At 45.3% G+C, this 25,678-nt stretch overlaps 1 protein-coding gene across 1 annotated transcript in view; it reads right to left on the bottom strand.

Moving 5' to 3' along the window:
* Nucleotides 1-990: 990 nt before the first annotated feature.
* Gfrl (Glial cell line-derived neurotrophic family receptor-like) overlaps nt 991-25,678 on the bottom strand; it is a 479,796-nt gene continuing 455,108 nt past the window's right edge. Inside the window, exon 16 of the mRNA XM_078191490.1 lies at nt 991-1,920. Within this exon, the coding sequence (XP_078047616.1) occupies nt 1,693-1,920 (228 nt within the window). The 3' untranslated portion in view covers nt 991-1,692. The remainder of the gene's footprint in view (nt 1,921-25,678) is intronic.

Below are 25,678 nucleotides of genomic sequence, written 5' to 3'. Positions count from 1 at the left end.
CGTTTCCGGTCCGGCTGCAATATCGCCGCTGACCCAGCACCGCGAACCGGCCGCGTGTTTTCGGACCCGGGTCCGTTCCCCGCATATGGGATCCCCTTATTATTGGGCCACGTAGCGAGGCCGGGCGGTGTCGCGGCAATAAAAGTCCGCCCCGCGAAAATGCAACCGGCGCGGAATCGAGCTCAATATCTGGCCCTTCCTCCCCTCCCCTCCCACCGCCGGTCCTGTAACAATCGATTCCGTTGGCTAAGGCTCGTTCCGCTCACGATCGAATGGCCCTCGTAAATGTTTCGTGCCGGTTGTATCGGCTCGTTTCCGGCGCGTCTTCGAGCGCGTTCCCGCTGTAACGAGCGTCGAAAATTCCGCCGGCCCTCGACCGTTCCGTTCAATCGAAAGCTGGCGAGCGGAAGCGGACTGGACGTGGAACGTACCGCGCTCGAGGATTCGCTCGAGGAAACGGCGTTCGGAGAAACCGGCATCGAAAACTCTCTCTCGGTTTCGAGGCGAACCGCGCGCGGAAAATTCATGCGGAGCTTGGAAAAGCGCGGTCCGAGGATCCATGACGAAATGCGTTGAGAAAAATAAACCAGGAAATCGGATACCGGGTTATTTAAATCGTCCCATTGAGTAATAACTCAAATGATTAATAAATCATCTAATTTTGCAAGATTTTTCCAGATGGATTATGGATTTTCGAGACGACAGAATTAAGTGGTAAGTTACGTTTTAACTCTTCCTTGGTAATCATAAAAAGTTCGCCAATGGTGCTCGAATCATATAAGCTAAGATTATTTAACGTTTGAAACTGTATTATAATATATAATACAAGTTATAATATATAACTGACATAAAAGTACAGAAAAAAAGTAAGAATTGATTTCCTGACTCAATAAATATATCTCAAACAAATTAATACTTAAAAAGGTAATGTAAACCTAGCGCACGATCCTAAACACCGTAGAAGAGTTAAATAACCTATAAAAAGATAGAACGTTGCAAACGAATACACCATTAATATAGTGTTTATAAAACGAAAGTTAATTTTGAGAATACCATAATTACCACCGGTTTTGCCAGAGTTAAACTAGAAAAGGGCTGAGAGTATAATTGGGATCCCGCGTCCCGCGTGCTCAGTTTTCGGAGGGACATTTTTGCAGCCGCGGCGCGGGTGACAGATGACGGCCGAACGTCCGCATGAATTTCTCTCGCGCGAGGCGAGTCATTTTTATCGTCGCGTTGATCGCGAATAGGCGGGAAGCCGGTTTAAATCGGATCTCGCGAAGACGCGCGGGATCCTCGATCGGCCGGCTAACGAGCCAGAATTCTCTACGTATCTGATCCACGAGGCACGAAGATTAGAGCCCCGTTAATTAGGTGCGCCAGCTCGACTCTGTTTCGTTGATGCACACACACGCCCGAGGCCGTTCGTTCCTCGGTGTGGAACCGAGCAACGAATATGTATGTACGTATGTATATATTTATATGGTTTCCAGCTTTTATTCCGGCCTGGACTCCTCTCTTCCCCCTTTCCCAGCTGCTGCGACTCCGTTCCCTTCCTTCCTTCCTTCCTCCCTTCTTTCCCTTCTTTCTTCCTTTCTTCCTCTTCTTGTTCCTCTTGCTTATTCCCCCGTTTCGTTTCAAACAATGTACGCTTCCTCTTCAATAGGTGTGGGCGGCGGTCTGCGGCCCGTGTCACGAGGCGATCAGACACGTAGACGCCGATCGAACCAGGCCGAGGACCGGGAGGATCGCGGCGAGGAGGATGCTCGACCTCCCGAGACCGGCCGCCTCGTTGCTGTAGGGCAACTTGACCTCGACCTCGGCCATCTTGAAGATCGAGAGCAGGGGATGCGTGTGGACCTCGTGGTGCTTGTTGTTGATCTTGTCGCTGAGGTCCTGGAGCATCGCGGCGCACTCATCCTGCAACAACAACCCACACGAAGCGTTATTATCGTTGTCGAATGGCGAACCGCGTCTTCGTTTGTTTAGAATTTTCAGATGGGACTGTTCATTGTTAGCCCACGTTTCCTCGGGTTCTCGTATTACGAAGAGTAGTACGACAACCCTTTAAAGGATAGGAGAAAGTTATTCTATTTTTGCTAAGGTTATTGTTTCGATTTTTGGTTTTATTCGAAAAAGTACTTTGATTTTATGAAAACTTGTTGAATTGTGGAGGTGGCTTATTAAAATCATTATTACAATATTTCTATCAACTTTACTTTTGATATTGAAACAGAGTTCCTTTTTTATAAGAATATAACAAGGTATTCTAAGGATTATTTATAACTTTTTTTAGCAATTATTTCGACATCAAATCTATCGAATAGTAATGGTGACTGGTGTTATCATCTCATAAAAATGAGATCACATTTATCTAGATTTTACAAATAGATTTTTAATATTTGTAAAATAGATAATAAGATTTATAGATTTGTAAAATAAGAAATTAGGCATTTCGAACGTGGCAGGTTTCAGAATTAAGGTACACTTCATGGACTGTTTAATATAGGTACATGCTTTAATGAAACATGCGATCGCCTCAATTAATTGCCATGATGGTCAAATAACAACATTTATATATCGAGTCCGTGTACCGATGCTCTGAATGTTAATAATTGTATCGACCATGGAATTCAATATTTACTGCGTTATTATTATGATTATACGAAAGAACGAAACGATCTTTTAACTTGTCTTACAATTCTTATTAACTTATAAGAAAGAATAAAAGAACAAGCTTATCATAAACTATTTTACACAGCATTATTTATCATAATTATTGCTCTAAGCTATTTTTCAACCATCTCACTGATAAATCATTTCTCTCCTTTTCCTCCGCGATGCAACAACAAATTTCTTCGCAATTCCCAAAGAAGCGCTTTCGCTTCAGCTAAATTATCAAAAATACTGCGATTGAATTACTAATCGCATAATAAATAAGCAATCCTATATTTGTCGCATTAGTATCGCCGTCGTTGTTATCGATGCCCCAGAATTGCCCGGTTCTCGAACATTCTCAACCTGCAGCTGCAATATTCATTTCTCAGTTCCATTCGTCCAGACAGCGGAGCGGATCCGCGCCGGAACATAATCGCGGCGACTTAATTAAGCGAAAAAGCCGCGCGAAAGAATGATGACCCGGGGACACCGTCCGCGTTCTCTTCGTAATCAAAAATTAAATCACGTTCTGATATTGTTCGGGGACCCACCGAGTTTCGCGGTCATTGTTCCCGGCGAGCTTCTCCACCGGCATTGTGGCCCCGCTTGTCGCGCCCCTCCAGATAACAAGTGCTAATTTTTCTCGCGGGCGTTGTCGCGCTTAAAGCCTCTCGCGCCAATCGCCGCGAATTTATGCTAAATTCACAATAACGGCCAGCACCATTGTCTCGCGTGCTCGCCCGGGCCACGGTTATTTCTTCGCCGTACGAAAAACGTCGCGCTGGTTTATTACTCCGCGGAAACTTGTTTACTCGCGACGAGCGTCTTCCTCGTTTATTAAAGGCCGGCCTTCTATCGTGAGGAGAACTCTGCTTTCCGAAAAAACCGAACCTCCGGCGCGGCGTCGTCGACGTCTCGTTGTTCCGGGAAATGGCAAGAAAATTCTGCCGTCTAGACGGCGCTCCATTGTCGCAGCTATCTCGACGTTTATTTCTGTAGTATACTGAGACGTTCTGTTATCTAAAAATTTAATTCCAGTTCTCCACTCAATTATAATGTATCGAATAGTAGTGCAATGTATAATGTATAATGTATAATGTACAATGTACAGTACACAAGGGTATGTCAATGTACAATGTGGAATGTACAGTATACAAGGTAATGTTAATGTACAATATGCAATGTACAATATACAAGGTTATGTTAATGTATAATGTACAGTATACGAGGTTATATCAATGTACAATTTATAAGGTTATGTCAATGTACAATATACAAGGTTATGTTAATGTATAATGTACAGTATACGAGGTTACATCAATGTACAATTTACAAGGTTATGTCAATGTACAATGTACAAGGTTATGTCAGTGTACAATGTACAATGCACAATGCACAATGCACAATGTATAAGGTTTAACCTATAATGTATAATATTACATATAATATAATGTATGATGTATATTATAAGATATAATGATTAACACAATCAATATTATGAAAATAAGTGTTCGGAGTCCCTATTGTCCTGCAACAGGATTCCTCCAGATTTCTACAGAATTTTCGGAAGTTTCCACAGAGACGGATCGCAGTTTCTATGAACAGTGCGCCATAATATCAGAACCAGGCGATACCAGCACCTCGGCCGTCGTTCCGTGAAGGTTCTCCTAAAAAATTACAGAGCCAGCGGTGCTCCCGATAGGGGGGTGTGTACCCGAGGGGCGGCGCCAGGTTCGTGGATCCGCATAAATACCCGTCAAAATTTCTCGAAGCCGTGCGACGTGACTCAAAAGTTCATCCATCAGCTAGGAAGTTCCCGCCCTCCAATTTGTCGGCAGGTCGAAAGGTCGGCGCGTATCGCGTTTTCTCTGCCGGAAATCCGATAGCCGGACACTGGATACACGGGACCGAGAGAGAGAGAGAGAGAGAGAGAAAGAGAGAGAGTGAGAGCGAGAGTGTGAGAGAGAGAGGTGGAAAGGGGGGTGGGAGGAAGACAGGCGAAACTGTGGAAAAATATTCGAAAAAGGAATCTGACGGCGAGCGCAGGAGTCCTGGTAGGAGAGCGACGGGTGCGACAGATGCGCGGGCGGATCGATGGGGGCGCTCGAAAAACGAATTCCCGGTGCATCGGTAATTCGAAAGACTAGCGGCGGGGCCCTCCTCCGCGAAAAGTTATTCGAAACGGTGCGCCGGGAGCGGCGCGGGCGGCTTGTTTCCCAGCCCACCCCCACCCTTCCTTACGGGTGGAATTTAATTTCATTGAAAATCCGACGTCGATGCCTCGGGGCTCGGCGCACGGCCGGGGTAACGTCGCATCCTCTTCGTCGTCGCGGGATTCTGGTCGGGCCACGTGGCGCACGAGCCACCCCTCCCCTCCCCTCCCCCCACCCCTCTCGCCGTCCTCGAAAATATCGCCAAAAATCGTTCCGGCCGGAGGCGCCCTTCTCCGCCGGAAATTAAAGATTCAACGAGCCGAGGGTAATTCCGTGGAACAAGAAGCCGAAACGACGAGACACCGCGGCGAACAGAGACGGGAATAAGGCCGCCGCTCCGTCGAGATGATACCGGCCGTGGGTGGGAATGGTAATCGATGCGGGAGGGGGGGAGGGGGCGAGTTACATTCGCCGTTGTTAAGTCGAGTCGGTGGGAGCCCTGCGGAAAATGTTCCTAGGCGATTCTTTCGTCGTCGTCCCCCCCCCCCTCTCTGGAATGGAAAATCGTCCCGGGGGTGGTTTTCGGTCCGACGCGCCCGTGACCCTTGCCGGAGGTTAATTATTCCGGGGACGAACGGAGAAATTGATTAACATTGGACGTACCTTCGAACCGACTAGCTTTAGATTTCTTCGTGTCGCTGTTTCTCTACGCTGTCTGGTTTAATAATTTTCAGAAAGTGGCTGAGATAGAATAAAAATGTGTCAGATAAAATATTCACTGACATTTGATTGTTAGCTGATGTATAAATTTACAAGAATAGGAGAAAGTCTGCTATAAAACAAACTATTATAAATAAATATCAAATATTGACGTGCAAGTTGTATAACTGACTCTTGTACATTTATTTGTTCATAAATAAATCTGGTTCAAAGTTCGACATGCTTGTTTCCATTTTAAACAGAAAAATCTCAGCAGTATGATAAATAAATTCATAGGTAAAGAGTCTAAGAATGAAAAAGGTTGTACCGTCGTTCTTCTCATAGTATCGTTATGTAATTGTTGATTCATCTCTGTGTAAAAGATTTAATTAACATGTACATGTAGAAGAAATACCACGAATAGATCATTTTCCTTATGCCAGAAGACCATTAACGAACGGATAAACATAAAAATACCGACTCAGACGTATTTCTGACTAATGAAAGCAGTGTTACCGGAAATGACTAACGAAACCAGTCACGATTCAGGAAATGATTTGTCACTAATGCTAATTCAATCAGATTAACGTTAATCACATTTTCAGTCGTTCCTACAAAGTAGACCCCGCGAAATACAGCAACAATCGCTGGGGATCTCCGCGTTCGAAGATCGAATCTGAAATTATACGAAGCAACCTGGCAAATCTGATGAACAAACTCGCGCGCAGCCCGTGGAATCGTGGCGCGTCCGCGCGACGCGTGCATCTCGCGTGATTAATTTCTTTGAGCGGCGGCCGTTCTCGCGTCGAAGTGGCCGAAAGAAAATCGTAATCGAATTGAACGCCGCGGAGTAATAATGCTCTCCCACGCGCCGCGACCCCCTCCGGGTCAAAGCCCAGGACGATAATTCATTTTACATATCGGCCGGTGGCGCTAATTGTGCCGGCGAGTTTCCAACGCGTCCGCGCCGAGCCGTTGGGTGTGGGGAGGGTGGGGAGGGAGGGGGGAGGCTTAATTATCGAATATCCGAGCCGACCGCGAATTTCGTCGCGCCGCGCTGTCTCGGATGCCTTTCGACTTCTCCGCTCTTGCCGGCCAAGATAACCGCCCACCTCCCTCCCGCCGAATCGCTCGAATTGTATCTGTATAATTAAGAAGTTGGCCGCCGGCGGGCCGACTGCGAAATTCATAACATAAATCAGCCGCGGCGCCTTAAATAATTCCCCGCAAGTTGCGGCGGCCGGGGATATTTAGAGGATCGCGCGGGGGCACCGTCGCGGCTCTATAAACGGGCCACAATAAACGCCCCTTTTTATTCTTTATGCAAACTTGATGCGCCCCGCTGAAATGACACTTAAAACTTTCATTTAAGGCGGGCCAAACATACAATGCGCCGCGCTGCGCGGAACGGCCCGGACTTTCAAATTTTTTTAATTAATTATTCACCTTGTCCATCTAACCTGCTGCCACGGAGTGAAAGGAATCTCCCGGCCCTCTGTTCCGCAAGGTTAACAAGATTTCCCAATTTGCATTACTCGTCTCGTCCTATTTCCTATCTTACGGCGCGAAATCATTTTTGTAAAAAATAAAAAACGGATTCCGCGTAAAGCGTGATGAAATTAGAGCGTGAGAAAATTAATAAAATAAATATTTTATTATATTTAATATTCGCGTTTATTATTATACACTATATAATCAGAGAAAAATAAATTTAGCTAATTCTCTTCAGTAATTAAGAATTTTCTCAATTTCAACTCGAAGGCAACATTAATAACACTACCGCAAAAATCTTATCGACAATTATCAGATTTGGCGCTGAAATAATTATCCTCAATGTCACCGTTGCTTTTTTTATAACATGCATATAATTTTTCTGTTACGAGCAGCGCATTAGTTGTTGTTTACGCTGCTGTATAATGAAATATCAAAGAAAAATGCGGTTCGCGCACATACGCATCAATGGTCCCAGGTTTCCTCTTTTAAAATTTCCATTGCGAGAACATTTCTGCGAGAAATTTTTAAAGAAACTTCTTTATCCGACTACGCAAGTTCGAAAGAACAATATACATTAATCTCGTTAAGAGCTCGCTAATTCCAACGTTGAAAATACTTCATGTTCCGCGTTCGCGATGAGGCGAAGTTTTTGTGTTGCAGCACACCGTCGAGGAAACGTCCTCGAAGTACCGAAGCCGAATGGACGGCGAACAATGGCGATTGATTCGTTCGTTATCGTTCGCGTTTAATAAAACGGTAGCGGGGCCAATCATAAAACAGGTACAAGTTTTGTAAGCATAAACGGGAAGATAAACGAACGGATGAATCGCTATAATTGAATGTCCTTTGTGCGTTGTCGTTTTTCCTGATTCTTTATCGTCACGGCGAACTAGGGGGGGGGGGGGGGGCGAGCGAGCGGAAAAATAAGGGCGCGACTCTTCGCGTCGGCGATTGGTTTAAAAAAAAAAATAAAAAATCGCAGCGGCGAAACGGTTTGCCGGGACACGCGATCCTCGCCGGATTTTTGCTCGATAAACGCGCGGATTACGTTAATTCTTGGAGCTCGCTCGCGGCTCTCGCGTTGAATAATAATCAACCGGTTCCCGAAATAATGACACGCCCGGAGGGATGGTTCTGAATCGATTCCCGGCTGTTCGTTATCCGCGCGGGGGGGGGGTTTCCGCCGCCCCCGCCGGATACAAGCGAGGAGGGGGGGGGCGGGAGGGTTGCGCGGATCTGTTTCATGCCAGCCCCGACGAATCGTTCCTTTCATCGGGCAAATAATATTCCCGATCCGGTGCCTCGGTAACTAATGATGTTCTCTGCGAGTGAGCTGCTCTCCGCGCCGCGAACGACTCTCCCTATTTATACGCGCATTTCCGGTAGAAGGATGCCAATCAAACCGCGGCAGTTATGGATAGGCGGCAGCTTTATCCGGGGCGCCCGGCGTCGGTTCTCGTGATCCCCGTCATTGACCAACAACGGTTCCACCGAAATTATATTCCATTTTTCGAGACGCGATCCACGGCGATCCACTTTTTTCATCCTTTGCACTCGCGTGGCGACTCGGCGGCGCCATTAAAATTGTTGCGACACGTTCCAAAGTTATTTTTATATACATATATCTCCCAGTATTTAAGAAAAAAATGTTATGTAAACATAGGCCGTATAAAGCTTTCTTAAGAAGTTATAACAAAAATTTAAAATATATATATAAATATCGCAAATGCTTAGATGTAAAAGAAATTGTTGAAAATGTAACTGTCATGCGAGTCACGAGATTCAATTTCATATGCTTCGAATGAATTTTGTTATATAAAATCGAAATAATAGAAGCCAGACAAATTATTTCTGATTTGCAGTTGAAATGACAAATTCGTGTATAAAATGTTAAGGCGATGGCTTCGAACAGGTGCTGTGTATCTATTTCACAGCATCGAATACCGGATCGTCGGAGTTGACAAATTCTTGTGCCGCATTGTATTAAAGATGGCGGCGTTCGGAACGTGTCGAGCCAAAGCTTGTAGAGTATTTGGTCATTAAAATATGTGGTATAATTCCTTGTCGACGTGTTCTACGTCGTCGTCATGTTACAACGTAATGATGGATCGATTATTCGAGGTAAGCTGTCAGCTGTGGTATCAAATTAATCAGCTGTGATAACAGATTATTCTATTTTTGGTGGTTGAAGACGTTGAATTTAAGATCGTGTCACTGAATTTTATGCACTGCTTCGCGTAATTAGAAATTGGAAATTGAACGATTATTTATATTGAAAGATAAATAAAATATAATATGAAGAAAAATAAAAAGATAAATTAGAGACAATATTTCTTTTCGTGTCGATAGCATCTGATAATTAATTTCAAATTTTGCATTTTAGATAGCATATTCCACTTTAGTAATCAAAAAACCGTGAATATACCAATTTTCCAAAATATCTACCAATTATCTAAAATATCTACCAATTTTTCAAAGGATCTATCAATTTTCTAAAAGATCTATCAATTCTCTAAAAGATCTACCAATTTTCCAAGAAATCTACCAATTTTCCAAAGTAGTTTCGAATTCTGAAACCAGCACGACAAGTTCCTGTCCAAAGAGAAAAGTTACACAAAGGAAAACAAATGTACGGCGAAAGAAAAGTAGTGTGCAGACGGCATTGAGCTGCTTAGAACGACAAGGATAAATGCCGGAATGGCCGGAGATTCTCGCGCGAGGAAGAAGAAGCTGAAGCCGTGTAAAATCGAATCCCGGCGAGAAAAGTTAATTTCCCAAAGAAAAATATTTCAGGACAAGTTCAAGTGGAGAATGAAGGACAGTAATAACGGGAGGCGTGGCAGGAAAACCTGGCAAACGGCGGGGAGGTAAAAAAGACGGTGGGGCAAAACGACGAGAAACGGATTAACGAGGAGACAACAGGAGATAGCGGCGAGGAGAACGGCCAGAAGAAGAGTTTGGGTAAAAAGCGCGAGATACCGCAAAAGGTCAATATTCGTCCACGGACGACGAGAGAGGAAGACGGGAAGTCGACGGCGAAGGAGGAAAAAAATTCGGGAAAGAACGATGCCGGTCGGACAGGGGACGTTAGGGGTCGTGAAAAAATGAAGCCGGAGGAGAACGGGATAAATCTTTCATTAGGAGCGTCTCGCGCGAACGGCGTCCTTGCGAAGGAACGTATCAAAAATACAGGACCGAATGGTCAACGTTGGTTAGTCTAATGGAAGGTCGACAGGAGTTGCTGCGGGGCGTTCGAGGAAGAGTTTTCCTTCGAGACGTGCTTCGTTAATGATGTTGACCCGTTCGAAGGCTGTTTTGCAGTTTGACTTGCAGAAGTCTGCGAAGTCGCGCCGCAGGATTTTTCGGAGCCAAGAAAATCGTGATTTTCTAATTTCGCGTTGATCTTTGACGCGGGAACAAGCTCGCCGTAGAGAGCCACGGATGGCCGGTGGAGTGGCAAAGGGGTTGAAGTTTCGTCCGCGAACCATCGCAGCTTCGTTCGGCTACGAGCGCGGACGAGAGCAGGTGGAAGATGGTGCAGGTGCATTCGGGGGCCGCAGTTCACTCGGCGGCCAGCTGCCATTATCCCTCGACAGGCGAATCCCTTATTAATGGCGGGCTAATTGGATTTCTTGGCGGCGGGATAGTTACGTCGACGTGCCTCCGCGCGTCGTTCCCTTTCGAGGAGCGGCGAGAGTTGAGAGCGTGGTCCGAAGGAAACGGGGGTGCGGGAGGAGGAGCGTCGATAGGCGAGGAATTAAATTGGACCGGGAAAGAGAAAGGGAAAGAGAGCGGCGGGGAGAGTAGCGGGTAGAACAGAAACAGAGCCTGGACGGAGTAAAGAAAAATAGCCGGCGAGAGGAGATCGACCAAGATAGGCCGGGGCCGAAATCAGAAAAAATGACGGACAGAGCCGGGAATTCGTGGGCAACCCGGGGAAAGTTTCGCGCGGGAAATTAAAGGGGATCGGTGGAGGATCAAGAGGGAAAGAGAGATAAATCGTCGGAATGAGAGAGGAATCGATAGAACAAGGAAAAATGATGGACACCGTTGGAATTCGAAAAGAACCGTCGGAAATGCCACGGGCGAAATTAAAGTGGATCAAAAGAGAATCCAGGATGAGATAAAGATAAATCGCGACGGCGGAACGGCAATGAATAGGATAAAGAAAAACGACGGCCGAAGGCGGCGAGGCGACGTCGCGGGAGAAATTAAAGCGAGCCGAGCAAAGAAAGGGGACACGGGAAAAGTTGGCGAAAAGTAGGGTAAGTAAAAAAGTAGCAAATTACTGGCTCCGCGGGTAACGCTGCCGGACATGGCGCAGAAAGGAAAAAATGACGGACAGCGATAATTCAGGTGCGAGCTTTGTAATCACAGGGAAAAGAGGAGCTCTCGAGCAAGAGGGGTGGGGAGGGGAGGCGACGCGAGCTGAGCGACGTCTGGGACGTTGGCGCAGCATCGGGAGACATAATGAAGGACAGACACGGATCCATCTTGCAATTAGAAATCCCATTGGCCCTTCCGTCTCATCCGAGACGGGGAGCAGCGGCGGTGGCGCGCAGCCCTTTCATCGGGGGACTGTTGCATTCGGTATCAGGAACGATTGCTCCCGCGGATTCCCTGTCAGAACCCCGCGCTACCCTCTGTCTTAGATGATCCTCGCGGCGTCATGCTGCAGCAGCCTGCTAAACGGCGACCTCAATTTATAATGGCGGCATAATAGTATTTGACGCGTGCTCTCGGATCCCTCGGATCTACCGATGACGACGCTAATTACCGCCTGCGTTTGCCGAAGCGTGAACATCACCGGCGAACATTACTCTGCCCGGAACGTTCCAGGCCGCGAGGGCACGGGCAACGGGCGCTCGTGATTGCCACCTGCGGCAACGCCGGCGAAAGGAGATCCCCTGATCTTGCGAATTCGACGGGAAAAGAAGAGGCATCTCCTGAACTTGACGGAGACAGAGCTGCGGGAGATCGCGTATTTTGATTTCCGAGAAGTTTCTAAACGTTGCGCCGATTACTTTGGGTAAAATGTGAGAAGCAACTTCGTTGCGCTTTGGGAGCCAGAAAGGTGCTCCAAAGAGATATGAACGGCTGATTTTGAGTTTAGAGTGCTTGGAAATCTGCGTATTTTGAAACTTTCGATGACTGCATTCGCTACGTTTATGTATAATGTTCTGGGTAAGAGTGGCTTCTTTGCCCTCACTTCTTGCACTTCTGCGACAGTGTTTATTAAGGTAATCTCTGTCTACAATTGACCTGAAGTACATGTACTTCGTGAACTAGTTTCAATGATTACAAGGAACCTGCGTCCTTCCGAAGTAATCGAGGACTACATTTGCTCTGTTCGTGCAAAGTGTCCGAAGAGGGCGTGGCTTCGGCGCTCTTTAGCCTTTTGGAGACAATTGTCGGCAATGAAATTAAATAAAATTGCTGTTACATTAGACGCAACACAAAAGCTAATGGTATCTTCAAAAATATATACAACATCGATATAATACGGTTTGAAAATGATTTCGAGGGTTGTGAGCCTAATAATCCACCACGATTCCCGTCTCCCGAAGTCCGACAAAATTTCTTAAAAATTCCCAAAAACTCTATTCGCCGACATCATGCGATTCGTCCGCAATCCGCCTGGCATGGTCTCTCCTTGGAAGTCAGAGCCATAGCAATCTCTGTCGGTCACGCAGCACAGACAAAGAAACGCACGAACGCAAAAATCTCGCGATCGCTGTTTCGTAATTGAAGCAGCCGCTCGTGTGACCAACGATCGGGCAGAGCCGGTAGAGCACGTCTCGAAAATATTTCTCGGGCTTGGTTGCTCGGTTGCCCGGGGGAGGTGAGGGGGTTGGGTAGAGCGTCGGCCCGGCGTCGCGTGGGCCAATAAAGTTCCGCGGATAAAAAGGAAAAAAGAGATTCCGGCATGCAAGACGCTGGTGCGCCTTCACGTGCCCGCTTAATCAATAACGACGTCGAGCAGACTCGACGTTAGTCGTTAAAACGGAACGCTGGCGGAGAGGAAAAAGAAAGAGGGAACAAGACATAGAGAGAGAGAGGGTTGGAGAGAGATCGAGAGAGCGAGAGAGGGAGGAGGGGAGCGATGGAAGAAGGGCCCCGGATAAAAGGGGCGCGCGCGGAGAAATAAATATCAGCGGCGGCACGGGGGAGAAGAAGGGCCGGGAATAACGACATGCAACGCATGCCGACTTTATAACACGTAAAGGGTCGCCGTCGAGGAAAACAGCCCTGTCACGCAATGCAAATGAGCCTTGCCGCTACGCCAGCCGTGATATTTTTCTGCGGGGACCGAGTTTTCGTTTGCCGCGGAGAACGCTATCGCTCGATCCGGGAACAACAGAATTCAAATTTCCCTCCTATCGGTGGACCGGAAGAGGCTGCCCACATCTCCGGATTACTCTCCGGACGACAAACAATTATGTTAAATCATAATTGAATGTTCCGAACAGTCCTCTGTTATAAGACTTGGACAAATCAGTAAAGAAAGAGGCAACGAAATTATGAGATCACAGTTTACACTTCATCTATTGGTAATTTTTAATGATAATTCTTATAAGATCAAAGATTAAGAGAGTATATATGAAAAAATTCTAGGCGCACCGGAAATTTCATTCATGTATTAATTCATTATTTAGATTTATATTCTGTGTTAATTTCCCCTGAAATTGTTATTTGGAAGAAGACTATCATCGAAGAATCTGTTAACCAGTTAGCTGTCTTTATTATCTATTACTTACAATGAGTATACTGTTAAATATAGATATAAAAGATATTTTAAAAAATAATCTTTTCAGCAACGTTGCCAGGAACAATGCATCATAGCACTAGTAAAGTTAACAGCGGTCGGTCTTTGAACGATCCCGAAAAATTCTGGGATTCTCTATATTTAGACGAACCCGTCGCGACACGGCCTAGTTCCCTCGATCCCCCGAGGATCTCGCGCGGAGATCGCGCAATCTCGGGATCCAGACAGCCCGGATCGCGCGATCGCCGCTGCCGAAAACCGCAGAATTCTTCCGGCCGGAAATTTCGTTGGGGAGAATCGCAGTCGTCGAAACGTCCGAGTACAACAGCCTCGTTTGCATAATCGCGCTCGAATCTTTCCGAAATCCGGCCCCAGTTGTAGAGTGTCTGCGGGGAGGGGTGGAGGTGTGTGTGTGTGTGTGTGTGTGTGTGTAGGAAGAGCGTGGCTCGCTAAACAGCAGGAAAACTCCGGACGCGCGGCATGTTAATCCCGTGGAATCTGCCGGAACGGGTTTCAGCCGGACAACAACGCCGGGAGAATCGCGTAGGGAGAGGGGAGGGGGGGAGAGTCGAGCAAAAAGACGCGCGCGCTAGGAGGGGCTGGGGAACACGCGTCGACGAAAGCCCGGTGTAGCGGCGCGACAGCGGCCGCTTCCCTTTAAACCCCTGCCAGCAGTCGGGCCACGTGTTAAAGGGTTTTCCGCCTTGTTTCGGTGCGTTCTTAAATTCTGTAAAGCTCTCCGGGCGACGACGAGCCGTTCCACTGTTTTAAAAATGAAAGCCGGCCCTTTTTTCCCCGCTGGCCGCCCTGTTTCTCGCCGGTCGGGAGCCTGCCGTTCCTCTACAAGTTGGAAGAAATCTCGGGATTTATGTCCGGGGTTCGTCGATCTTCCAGATCCTTGACCAGCTCAGCGAAATCTCGAATGAATGGCAATTTGTTGGTATTGTATTGGATGAAGGTTCACAGACGTTGCAGAAGCTTGGAATTCGGGGTGCAATTGAAGGGTTCCGGTGGCTGATAAGTGTGCCATCACTCTATAAGATGTATAGATCTATATATTTAATTTGAATTTAATAGTAACTTAATTTTATTTGAATAATAATTTGAATTTAATTTAATAGTAATTTAGTTTTAATTTTAAAAGTCGATCGTAAAAACAGAAATAAAATGAAAGTATTTAGATCGTTTCTTTAAATAATTTTTATAATTCGAATACAACGTCGCAGTGTTGAATTCTTCCAATGCCTTCAGAGTTTCATGTTTCAGCTATCCATTGTAGCCATAAATGCGTAAAGGCCGTAGTTTACTTATGAAAATCCAGCCTGTTGTTCGTTTCAGAAAATACACCACGCTTTCGGAATCGTCCCTACCCGAATGGCTGAAGGTAAATTCACTAAATTGTTGCTGCGTCTTTTGAATACCTCACAGAACACGTGCACAAAATTTTTAAGAAATTTGTTATTGAAAAAGATAAAAAACAGTGTCCTCGAGACCGTTTCCGGATCAGCTGAATCGCAAGGGATCGCGATTACGGCCGTCTTCGAACCACCGTAACTGCCCCAATTTCCAAGATATCTCGACGGCTCTTTCGCGGGAGCTTCCGGGAAATATCGCGGAAAATAGCTACACAAAGAAACGATCGATCCCGTGGAAGGGCGGACATCTTGCGCAGCTTTGAAACGCGATTTAACTTCGCGACGAGGCGCGACGGTCGATTAAAATTAATGACTCCCTCTCGCACGGTCTTCCTTTGGCTCGCGAGAGAGAGAGAGAGAGAGAGAGAGAGAGAGAGTGCAGGCAGCTTCTTCATTTTTCCGAAACAAGCCTGGTGTTAAGGAAACGTTCAAGGAAAACATCTCGTTTCGCATACTCGAGCGTCTCGCTCTTAAACCCACCTAAAGAAGACGCCGAGGCCGCGCGTGTGTGCGCGTGTGCGCGCGGGCGCGCGTGCCTTTGGACTGTTTTAAAAAATGAAAGGGGTCTTTCTCTCGAGTCCCGCTTCTTTCAAGAATCGCTCGTAGCCTCGTCGCGAAACTGTGTCGAGATACGGGCCTGCCCGGAAACCTCGACGGCTCGTAAACGTTCCGCCATATTCCAATTAATTCGTTCAATCGATGCGAAATCTTGCCGGCTCGACGCCACGTCCTCGCAGAACCGACGCTTCTCCGAATCCGTATGACACGATTTCGTTTCGCGTGGTTTTCAACCTACTTCGGCGAGATTTTCGTCGTCTGACGTAAATAATCTAATCTCGAAAACTGAACCACCATTATACAATACTTAATAATGACAAAACATTTTTGGCTAGAGTGTACAAAGCACTCAAAAGCCTGAAAATAATTCTAATTAAAAGGCACCTTGCAGAACAATCTCAACAGTAACAAAGGAATTTTCAAGTCGTTGACCTTAAAACACATTTTACTTTACAAGCAAGTTGAACGAACAATTACAGTTGTTGCGAATAATTAATATAGCTGCTCCGACGATAAACCTTTAAATAAGGCAAAAAAAGTCGCGTGGATATTCTGACGATAGAATTATTCTGCATTTTAATGCTGGAATCGTTTCTGACAATTTGACTGGTACTGTTTTAAAAATGTCGTTTTAAATGTCAATGAGCTATAAATTTTAATTTTATTTTGTTCTGTTCCTCATTATGAAATATTCTTTCAATAGCTTTCCATCGAAAATTGTTATTTATTAGATTTAGTAGCAATTAGAGTTGATTTAAAAAAGCTACAAGCTTGCATTTATTTATCCTATAGGAAGTATTATTTTTCTGTATAATTAAACGCCTCAGTTTCCTGTCCAGGGAATTATTTATTTTAACGCTGGATACATCGAGAATTAAAAGAAGAGACTCAAACAAAAACGATAGCTTAACAAAAAAAATGTCATTATACTAATTAATTAATTATACATATGTTAACATTCTCAAATGATTTCCACTCCAAAGAATCGCCACGAAATGCCACCGTTCCTAAGCAGTACCCTAAACAGCGTCAAGCAGTGTCTGCGAAGCGGCGAAGTTTCCCGCGAACTCCGGACAAGTCTAGCATTTAAGAATCCCGGCCGAGAGAAACAGAAGCTCTCGAACGCGCGAATTCCGGAGAGTTTTTTTAAAGCGGGCGAAAATCGGGTCCCGGGAATCTTTTAATCAGAAACTTCCGAGGCATCAAAGTCCAATGATCCGGGTTCCGATAGTTTCCCGAAGTCGGTTCATTATCCTCTCGGATCGGAATCGGATGGATACGCTTTCGCACCTGTATCAACGGGATACAGTTCGCGCCCGAGTTTCAATTCGTGTGTCGGCTATCGTTGTCAGCTAACGAATTTCGAGCGAGCGAGCGAAAATATTACCGGTGTCGAATTAAATTTCCATCGGCGCGAACGACCGGCTGGAGCCGCGCGGCGCGCGAGCAGAGAACGAGGCGAACGGAGGGGGGGATGGTTTTTCAAATACGCGGAGAGAACACCGCCCCGACTCTGCTCTGCTCAGGCACCGATCCGCTCGTTTGTTCCGCGCGGCTTTTCTTTCGTGCAATCCGGACGCGGCCTCCGGCGAAATTAATCGGGGGTGGCTCGATCAGTCGGCGTACTCAAAGGGGCGAGTCATTTCTCGCCGGGGCCGGCTACCCTCGGGAGAATACAAGCCCCTGGCCCCTGGCTCCTCCCTTCTACTCTCTCTCTCTCTCCTACTCCCTAGATCCGTCGTTTCCCGCGGTTTTTCTCGACCGGGGCGACGACCACAAAGTCGTCACGGCGACGTCGCCGCGACGAGAAATTAGCTCTTTGACATCTAGATGGAATAAATTGTTTCGCGAACGAACCGAGACCACGGCCCAGACTAATGGAACTCTCCTCTGGACCCTGGAAAACACCTCGTGATGCTCCAGATCTTCTCGTTATTTCATTATCGTCTATTAAATTTATCCAGAGAATGTTAAGCATGTAAAAGGGAACACCGAGATCAGAAAAGTTGTACAGGATAGCCTCTACTATGGTATTAATGTAATTAAATACTCGTACAACTGTGATTCGCGTATTTCGTCAATTAAAGAACGGCTCATTTTCTATGTTGAAATAAATTTATAGTTAGCGTTCTTTTCACTGCGTTCAAAGTTGCAACCCTCCAAATTGTGAATTTAAAAATTGACCTGAATTTGTCAGTGTTTAAACATTAAAAAATTATATATAATTCAGTTGTATATAATTGTATGATTACTAGATCGCAGATTTTACATAAGAAGAATCGAAGAATATTGGTGCACTATTTTTAACTTGTTAAAATCATTAGGAGGACTAATATATTTTTATTTAATTTTTAATCCTTATAATTATTTTGGACAATTTTCATTTTGAAAGAAAATCTATAATCTAATGATTATAAACCTTCGGGATCCAGACAATATTAGAGTAAAATTGTTAACCTAACCCGAAAATAAAATATTGTGTACTCACTGAAAGCCCTAATACCATGTTAACATAACCTTAACTGCCACAGAAGTAACAATAATAATTGTAACAATTTATTTCGAGATTACCTCATTTAATTCTTTCACCATTTTGCTTATCGTAGATCCTAGCAATCCCTAGTTTATTTAATAAATTGCAATAAAAATTGACTTTCAAATATAAAGAAGAAATTACGTCATCCACATGTGACTGACACAGAAGTCAAAATGGCAACCAAAATGACTATAATCTTACCAAAGTAAAGGATCTCCTCAGCGTCCACGTCGACGAACCGCGAGCGTATTCTCATAATTCCGCAAGTTCCACGCCGAAAGACAAAAGAGCCGTCGATTGATCGATCTCGGGTTAGTTCGCTCCGGTTATAGTCGGTCGTTAGAGAAGACACCGCTAAGAAATGGAGGGCACCGGTCTTCGTCCCTGGATGTCTTCGCGGCGTAGTCGCGGTATCGTCGCGGTCGATCGTCGAAAACGATCGTCGCGGGACGTGCGACGAGTTCCGAAACGATCCACGTAGGCCACGTATGTCTCGTCGCCGGGGCCGTTCCCTTCTTCGTCAAATTGGCGAACGTCGCGGCGACGGCCTCGTAAATTTCCGCGGGCAATTTCGTCGCCGCGGGCTCCGCCAGCCAGAGCTTCGCTCCCGGCCCGCTGAAAGTCGGCATACCTTCGCGAAAACTGCTGGGTGTGGCTCGCGCCCATAAACCCTTGAGAGCTTCTTCCACCGTGGAAGGCTTTGACTCTCTCTCTCTCTCTCTCTCTCTCTCTCTACTCCCCCCCGGGTCTGCGTCGAGGACTCGGCGAAATCAAGGGGAACGCGTACAACGAGGTCAAAATTCGGGCCGTTGGCTGCGAGAACGTCTTCGCTCGAGTTGAGCCGTTCACCGCGGAATTCGTCGTAATCGTATTCTTCGATATTCTTGGGAGGAAGTACGTACCTAATTCTGGAATATGCGTTCAGGATTTGATGTTACAGAGTACTGTATAAATGCTGCAGCTTACGGAGTCGAGTAATGCAACGCATTTAAGTGGCCTTAATAAGTGAGCGTTTCATTTGTCTCTCTGGGCTTGTAGACCTTAAACCGGGACGAGTTGTTTGTATTAACTAGCGAATGCATCTATAGGAAATGTTTTCTTACAGTTTAATAATATCGCTATGCGGTAAGGAAATTTCATTTTCACGTTACCAATAGTTCTTCCAGTACAAATTTTTATAGTTAAAACCGTGTACTCAACGAAATTAAAATTTTGAACGACGCGAGTTTAAATTAGTTGATACAATTGCAAAATGTACAATAAATAAAAAATAAATGAGACTATAAAAATCATTTCTTTATAGTTCAAGGATGAACCTAAGTATCTGATAAAATTTATCCCGTCATCGTCAAAATTTCCTAAAACTGTATTAATATATTCAACAGAATAGAAAATCGAACTGTATTCGGCTGAACAGATTAGCACGATTGCACCATATACAATAAATTAACAAACGATTAAATACAAACGAAAAAATTATTTTCATAGAATTTAAACATATACCATCGCGATCATGAGAGTTTACTCCCACATCGTGAACAGTTCACCCAGGAAAAATTCATAAAAATCACTTTGGGAGCTGTTCGGCGCGAACAGTCTCTCGAAAGGCGAAGTGGCTAGAGAAGACGGTCGATCGGAGGCCCCGATGCAATCGAAACTTGAGAGCGATCCGGAATCTAAATCTGTCGAGTTCCGAGAATCCTTAAACGCTTCGACTTAAGAAGTTCCCGGTCCTAAGCCGGCGGGGCTCGCGAGCCTCGATCGGCGCTCGTAAAGATTCCGGGATCACGGTCGAGCGCGATTATCTTTGAAAAACCGTCGCCGTCGCAGCGCCGCTTGGAATTAAAAGAAACGTGGTCGGGTCCGCAGAACGTTCGAGGACGCTATACGACGCAAGGCGCCTGGTTCACCGAAGCCCCGGAGAGTTTCCGCATCTGTCGATCGAGGTCTTCGCGTTTTCGCCGCGGCATTCAGGAGAACAGGTCGCACGAATATCGCGCAGATGTCTGCCAGAAATCGAGGAGGAACGGGAGACGGGAGGGTGGATCGCGGCGGGCTTTGTCGGCACCCGGTGACGTTCGTCGTTCGCGATTGTTGATCGAGCCCAGCCGATTGAACTCGAAATGGCACGGCAGCCGTTCTCGCGCGGTATCGCTGTCTTCATTCAGATAAGGTCTCAATACCTTAATGGGTCGGCCTATCAGACCCAGCCACCTAATGTCCTGACGTCGTCCTGGCCCCATTGTCTGGCACCCGCAGCCCTCTCGCGGCCGCCACACTAGAATCGATAGGCGATCTCGATATCGGTTCCTAGAATACAACCGAACCCTTTTGTCCCGGATTTAAGGCGGGGAATTAAGGAGGACGCCTCGTTCCGCGATCCTTCCGCGCCTCTATTTGGACGCGACATCGTTGCAGTTTCTTCGACAACGGTTTCTACCGAAATGGTTGCATCTTTTTCAAGACTTTAGGCTGACAATTTTGCTATTCTCCCTTCAATCAATTGTATAAAACTGGTAAGTATTTCATAAATCTGAGCTCAGGTGAATGTTTGTTAAGAATTTTTATGTAAATGACCAAGTTCTTGAATATTTTCAAAGGAAACATAGCTCTTATGAAAATTCTTATAATTTACAAAGAAGTGATTATTTCAAGACGATAATTTTTAAATACGTCCCTTAATATGTTCTGTAAATATAGTAAAAATTTCGAGAATATATAAACAACCGTTCAGTTATTAAAAATTCTCAAACGAGTAGCTTTATCAAGCAACTGAGCAATCGAAAGATAACCTAAGTAGAACATTTTCATATAGATTTAATAAAATTTTCAAAACTCTTTTCTATTCTACTAACACAAATTTTACGCCGCGCTTTGCAATTAAAAAATTCGTCTTACCAATCAAACCGCCACTTACAACAATAACAGAATAAAAATACCTGCCGCAGTTTGCCAATGCGCAGATTTCTCTGTCGCGCACATCCCGTTACGGAAAGTGTGTCAGCCAAGGTAAACCCTATTTTATTTAAATAAAACCGAGGACGGCCCGGTTCTCTGAAATTCTTTTGGAAACAGCGGAGAACGGTTGTTCGACGAAAATTCCCGGCGAACGGGGATCCCACGAGAAGAAAGCGCGGGTCTCCCGCGTGGGGCAAGGGTGGGTAGGCGAAACGGTCGTGGGACGTTCTCCGTCTCGTTCCTCCTATTATTCCAGCCACCAGAGACGCGCGAGGCGGCTTCGATTGCGCGCGGGACGTAACGGCGACGGCGGCGGTGGCATATTTTTTTCAACGACGAACGGTTAATGGAGCGGCGGACCGCTTTATCTCGGAATTTCAGGGGAGTTCGAGGGTGCCTGGGATTCGTGGAAAGACAACGGGAATCCTCGTGACACCGAAATCATCCCTCTGCACAGCCTGCGCACACCCTCTGGTAATTCAGGGTCGTGGATACCGCCTGTGTTTGCCTGCTATTCGACGCCAACTATACTCGTTTCGCGATATAATCGTCTTTCTCTTTTTTGATAACGTTGGCCGAAAGATACTGTCGCATTGCTATTGTTAACCCTTTCGTTACGGGTGCCGAATACAGTCGGCGTCTGCGCGATTATGTAATACTGTAATGCTGTTATATAGTGCTATATTTATTATATAATACTTATATAGTATTGTATTTGTATAGTATAATATATATAACACTACATAAACAATATAAATAATATAGAATAGAATAGAATACAGTACGATAAAATATAATATAATACAATACAGTATATTACAATATTATAAAGTATTGTATTTGTGGATAGAATAGAATACAGTATGATAAAATATAATGCAATACAATACAGTACATTACAATATTATATAATATAATATAAGATAATGTATTATAATGTAATATTAGACTATAAATGACTAGTTCCGTAGCGTCACTCAAGCGGAGGGGACTGTCGTAACGAAAGGGTTAAGAATACGTCATTTTACAGAGAAACGACATAACCTGACATAATCTGTATTTTTAGCTCTAGGTTTTCACTCTATAGATATGAATTTCGAGACCCTGTATGAAATCGAAAAAAGCAAAATACTTGGAATAAACGATGCATACTTAATTAAAATATCGACAGGAATGTATAATTAAATGGTATTTGCATTTCGACGTTAAAAGCGCATATCGGTGTCTAGCCAATTGGCTGGTCAAGTCTCGTAAATATTGAAGGAGGTCATCCATTTACATTTCACATAATTTCAACAGTAAAATATGGGTCAACGAATAATCATCCCTATGCAAAATAAAATATCGTCCGCATTAATTTCGAACAACTGCACTCAGCCAATTAGTCGACGTATCGCCGTAAAAAATTGATAAAAGACAATTACAAAATCCATTTATACTTTACACAATTTTCGGCTAAAACGTGCGCAACGTCGAATAATCTGCACGCTAAATAAATATCGTCTACGCAAACCGTGGCAAACAGAGATTAAATAAAAATTGATTTCCTCCGTGAATAATTTCATTAAGTTGCGAATAACATAGCAGCAACGCTGTTAAACGCTTGCGATGTTCCGTCCAGTTATCCGTTTCGCTTACTGATTATTTCAATAAATATATATTATAAAATTAACGGTTCTCCGATATCGAGCCGTAAGGCGGACGTCACTGGTCCGATATGCTCGTCGCTCGAGATTCTAAATAACCGTTCGACCCGTTAATAAAAGCCGGCGAAAGGGACCGGTGTATTTTCCAAAGCGGAGGAAGGAAAAGGCCGCCGCGCGAGCACGTCGTCGTCGCCTGGTGACAAATTCATGGGCCGGCGCGGTACACGGCGTGTGTATCAGCCTTTTCCCCCCCTTAACCTTAACGCGAAATCGTTGGTTCTCGATATATACTCCGATCGGCGCCGATCGAAAGAACATCGAACTCCCGGCGCTGGGATCGGGCGCAATAATTCAGCCGGTAGATCCGGCGCAACTGAAAAGGCGGCATCGGCGGCCCGTTTAATTTCGTGCCGTTCGATTCCGTGCCGGTCGGGATAGAAAATTCATAGCGTTCCTAACACGACGTCGAGTAAAATTGAGTGAAAGCCGGCTCGAGACGGCGAGCGGAGAGACCGAGGCCGAGCAGAGAGAGAGAGAGAGAGAGAGAGAGAGAGAGAGAGCCGGGGCGGCTTCGACGCCGGCGCCGGTGCCGCTTGAAATTTTTAATTCAAGTCCGAATGAAAATTTCATGGCGCGTTTGAAGGAATCTCTTCACCTTACGGTCTGCAGAGAGAGGATCGCGGTCCCGTTTCCGGAGCGATTCTTCCCCACCGGCGCCCTCGTCCCATTTAACATATAGAATGGTGTCGGGGATCGATGGATCAATCGGATACCGCCCGGACCGGGAACTCTCGCATTGTTAACAAGCTGGATTTCCGGGGCTCGAATTCGACGGAGAACTCGAGAACCCGGGGACAAATCATTCTCCGTCGACGCGTCACCCGGCCAAGAAAGCAACCGCGGGAACTTTAATAAAATCGGAGAGCTGTTTTTTTTCTCGGGACCATGGTTTCACGAATTGTTCACGCGATTGAGGAAAGAGTGCCAGACTGAATTACTTGAAATTTGATTACCATTGCTATTGTTTTGCTAGCAGCCGTTAATATAGATTGAATAGATTCTTTTATGAAGGATATGCAAATTTTAAGTTAATTTTAAGTTCGTTGCGTATATTGTAAATTAATCTGTTGCATACGAATGTGAATATATGATTCATAATGTCATTATAATTTATTATGTTATGTATAATGTCATTATAAATTGTCGTGTATTCAGACACGATATGGGTCACAGTTTATCATGAATGAAAATTATATCTGTTATCGAATCGATCTGGAAAAATTCACAGTATTAAACAAAAATAAGCTAGAAAGTATACAGAGTCTGAATTTAATTCTGTATGCCTCTTCATATGAAATAAAATGCCAAAGATCGATATTTATCACCGAGGAAGAAATCACAATGAAAGTCCCACCTTGCAGTCGATGAAAATCCTATTTCTAATGAAACCAACCAGAAAAATGTGAAGAAGATATACTAAAAACTTGTACCAAATCCCAAACTAATTCACCATACTTTTGTAATCAAGAAAAATTCTCAAAAATCGACCTTCCTCGTCAATAAAAAAAAATGAGAAATTATACACGACGATAAAAATCGCAATTCCGCTACAAATCAAACTGCAAAAACGTCTACACTAAAATCCTGCACATAATTCCCAATTAATTAAACGCACCGTTCGCAATCGCGAAAAAATTGCCCGAGATCGATATCTCCCCCTGAAAAGACGAAATTCCGGAAGATGATCGAGCGGGCACGAAAACAAGACACCTCGATCCTCTCGTTTTCCACCAGCTATCCCCGGCCAGGTTCCCGATTTATCCGTCGTCGGATCGATCGATCCGAATCGAGCACGCGAGCGCGCGCGCGTCGTTCGCCGACGCCACTCGTCGGCCGAAGTTTATTGGAACGTGTTTAATTAACTTTCCAGCGGTGACTTGGCCGTCCTCGAGCGTCCCCGTTACGATTATCCGTAAGCCTGGCGAGCAGCTGGGAATCCAGCTCGTCGTGAACAACCTACACCCATAAATTCCAGCAGTTTCGCCGTTGTAACCGGGAGGAAACTAATCGGCCCACCTACGGTCCTCTCCCTCCCCCGTTCTCTCTATTACCGCGAGCTTCGATCTTAGTTATAATACTTCCTCTCCATTTGTTTCTGCCCCCCCCCCCTCCTCTTCTCTACTCTCCTCTCCCTGTCTGATCCCCCCGCGGGCCGCTGTCTCTTCGGAGAAACTTGCGCGGGCGCCAACTCCGCACGGATCTTCCCGGTCCTCGATACAACAGGGAATCGTCGCGAAACCAAACTCGCAGTTATGCCATTGAATTATGAATGCTGGCTGCTGATCGAACGACGCAGCCACCGCCAGCGAGTCTATAGGCCAACGGCGGGACTCAATGATTCATGAGCTGCTAAGTATTCTTAAGTTCTCCCTCTCTCTCACTCTCTCTCTCTCTCTCTGAGGACCGGCTCGACAACTTCCGATGGGAATTTCGTGGCCGATTCTTTTCGATCGTCGAATTTTTAGACGGCGATTCTGGTGATTATGGAATCTAATTCTCGAGAGAGAGAGAGGGTTGAAATACTGGTAATTGTGTGATGAGTTTATGGTTGGGATTTTCGGTGCTGGAAATTCGGGACAGTGGTTTATTGCAGAAATTACTCGATGAAGAATTGATAACAAATTTATAGCTTTTGATTGATCAGGGATTTTTACAGTAGTGTCTTTTTCAACATAAATGATAATTGATTTAAACCGTGGCTAGAGAAAATAGGTTATTAATGAAATTATGGTATT

This window comes from Augochlora pura, chromosome 10, assembly GCF_028453695.1.
Source record: "Augochlora pura isolate Apur16 chromosome 10, APUR_v2.2.1, whole genome shotgun sequence".
NCBI lineage: Eukaryota > Metazoa > Arthropoda > Insecta > Hymenoptera > Halictidae > Augochlora > Augochlora pura.
Note: the sequence above shows the minus strand (reverse complement) of the source record. Positions and strands in the feature narration are given on the sequence as shown.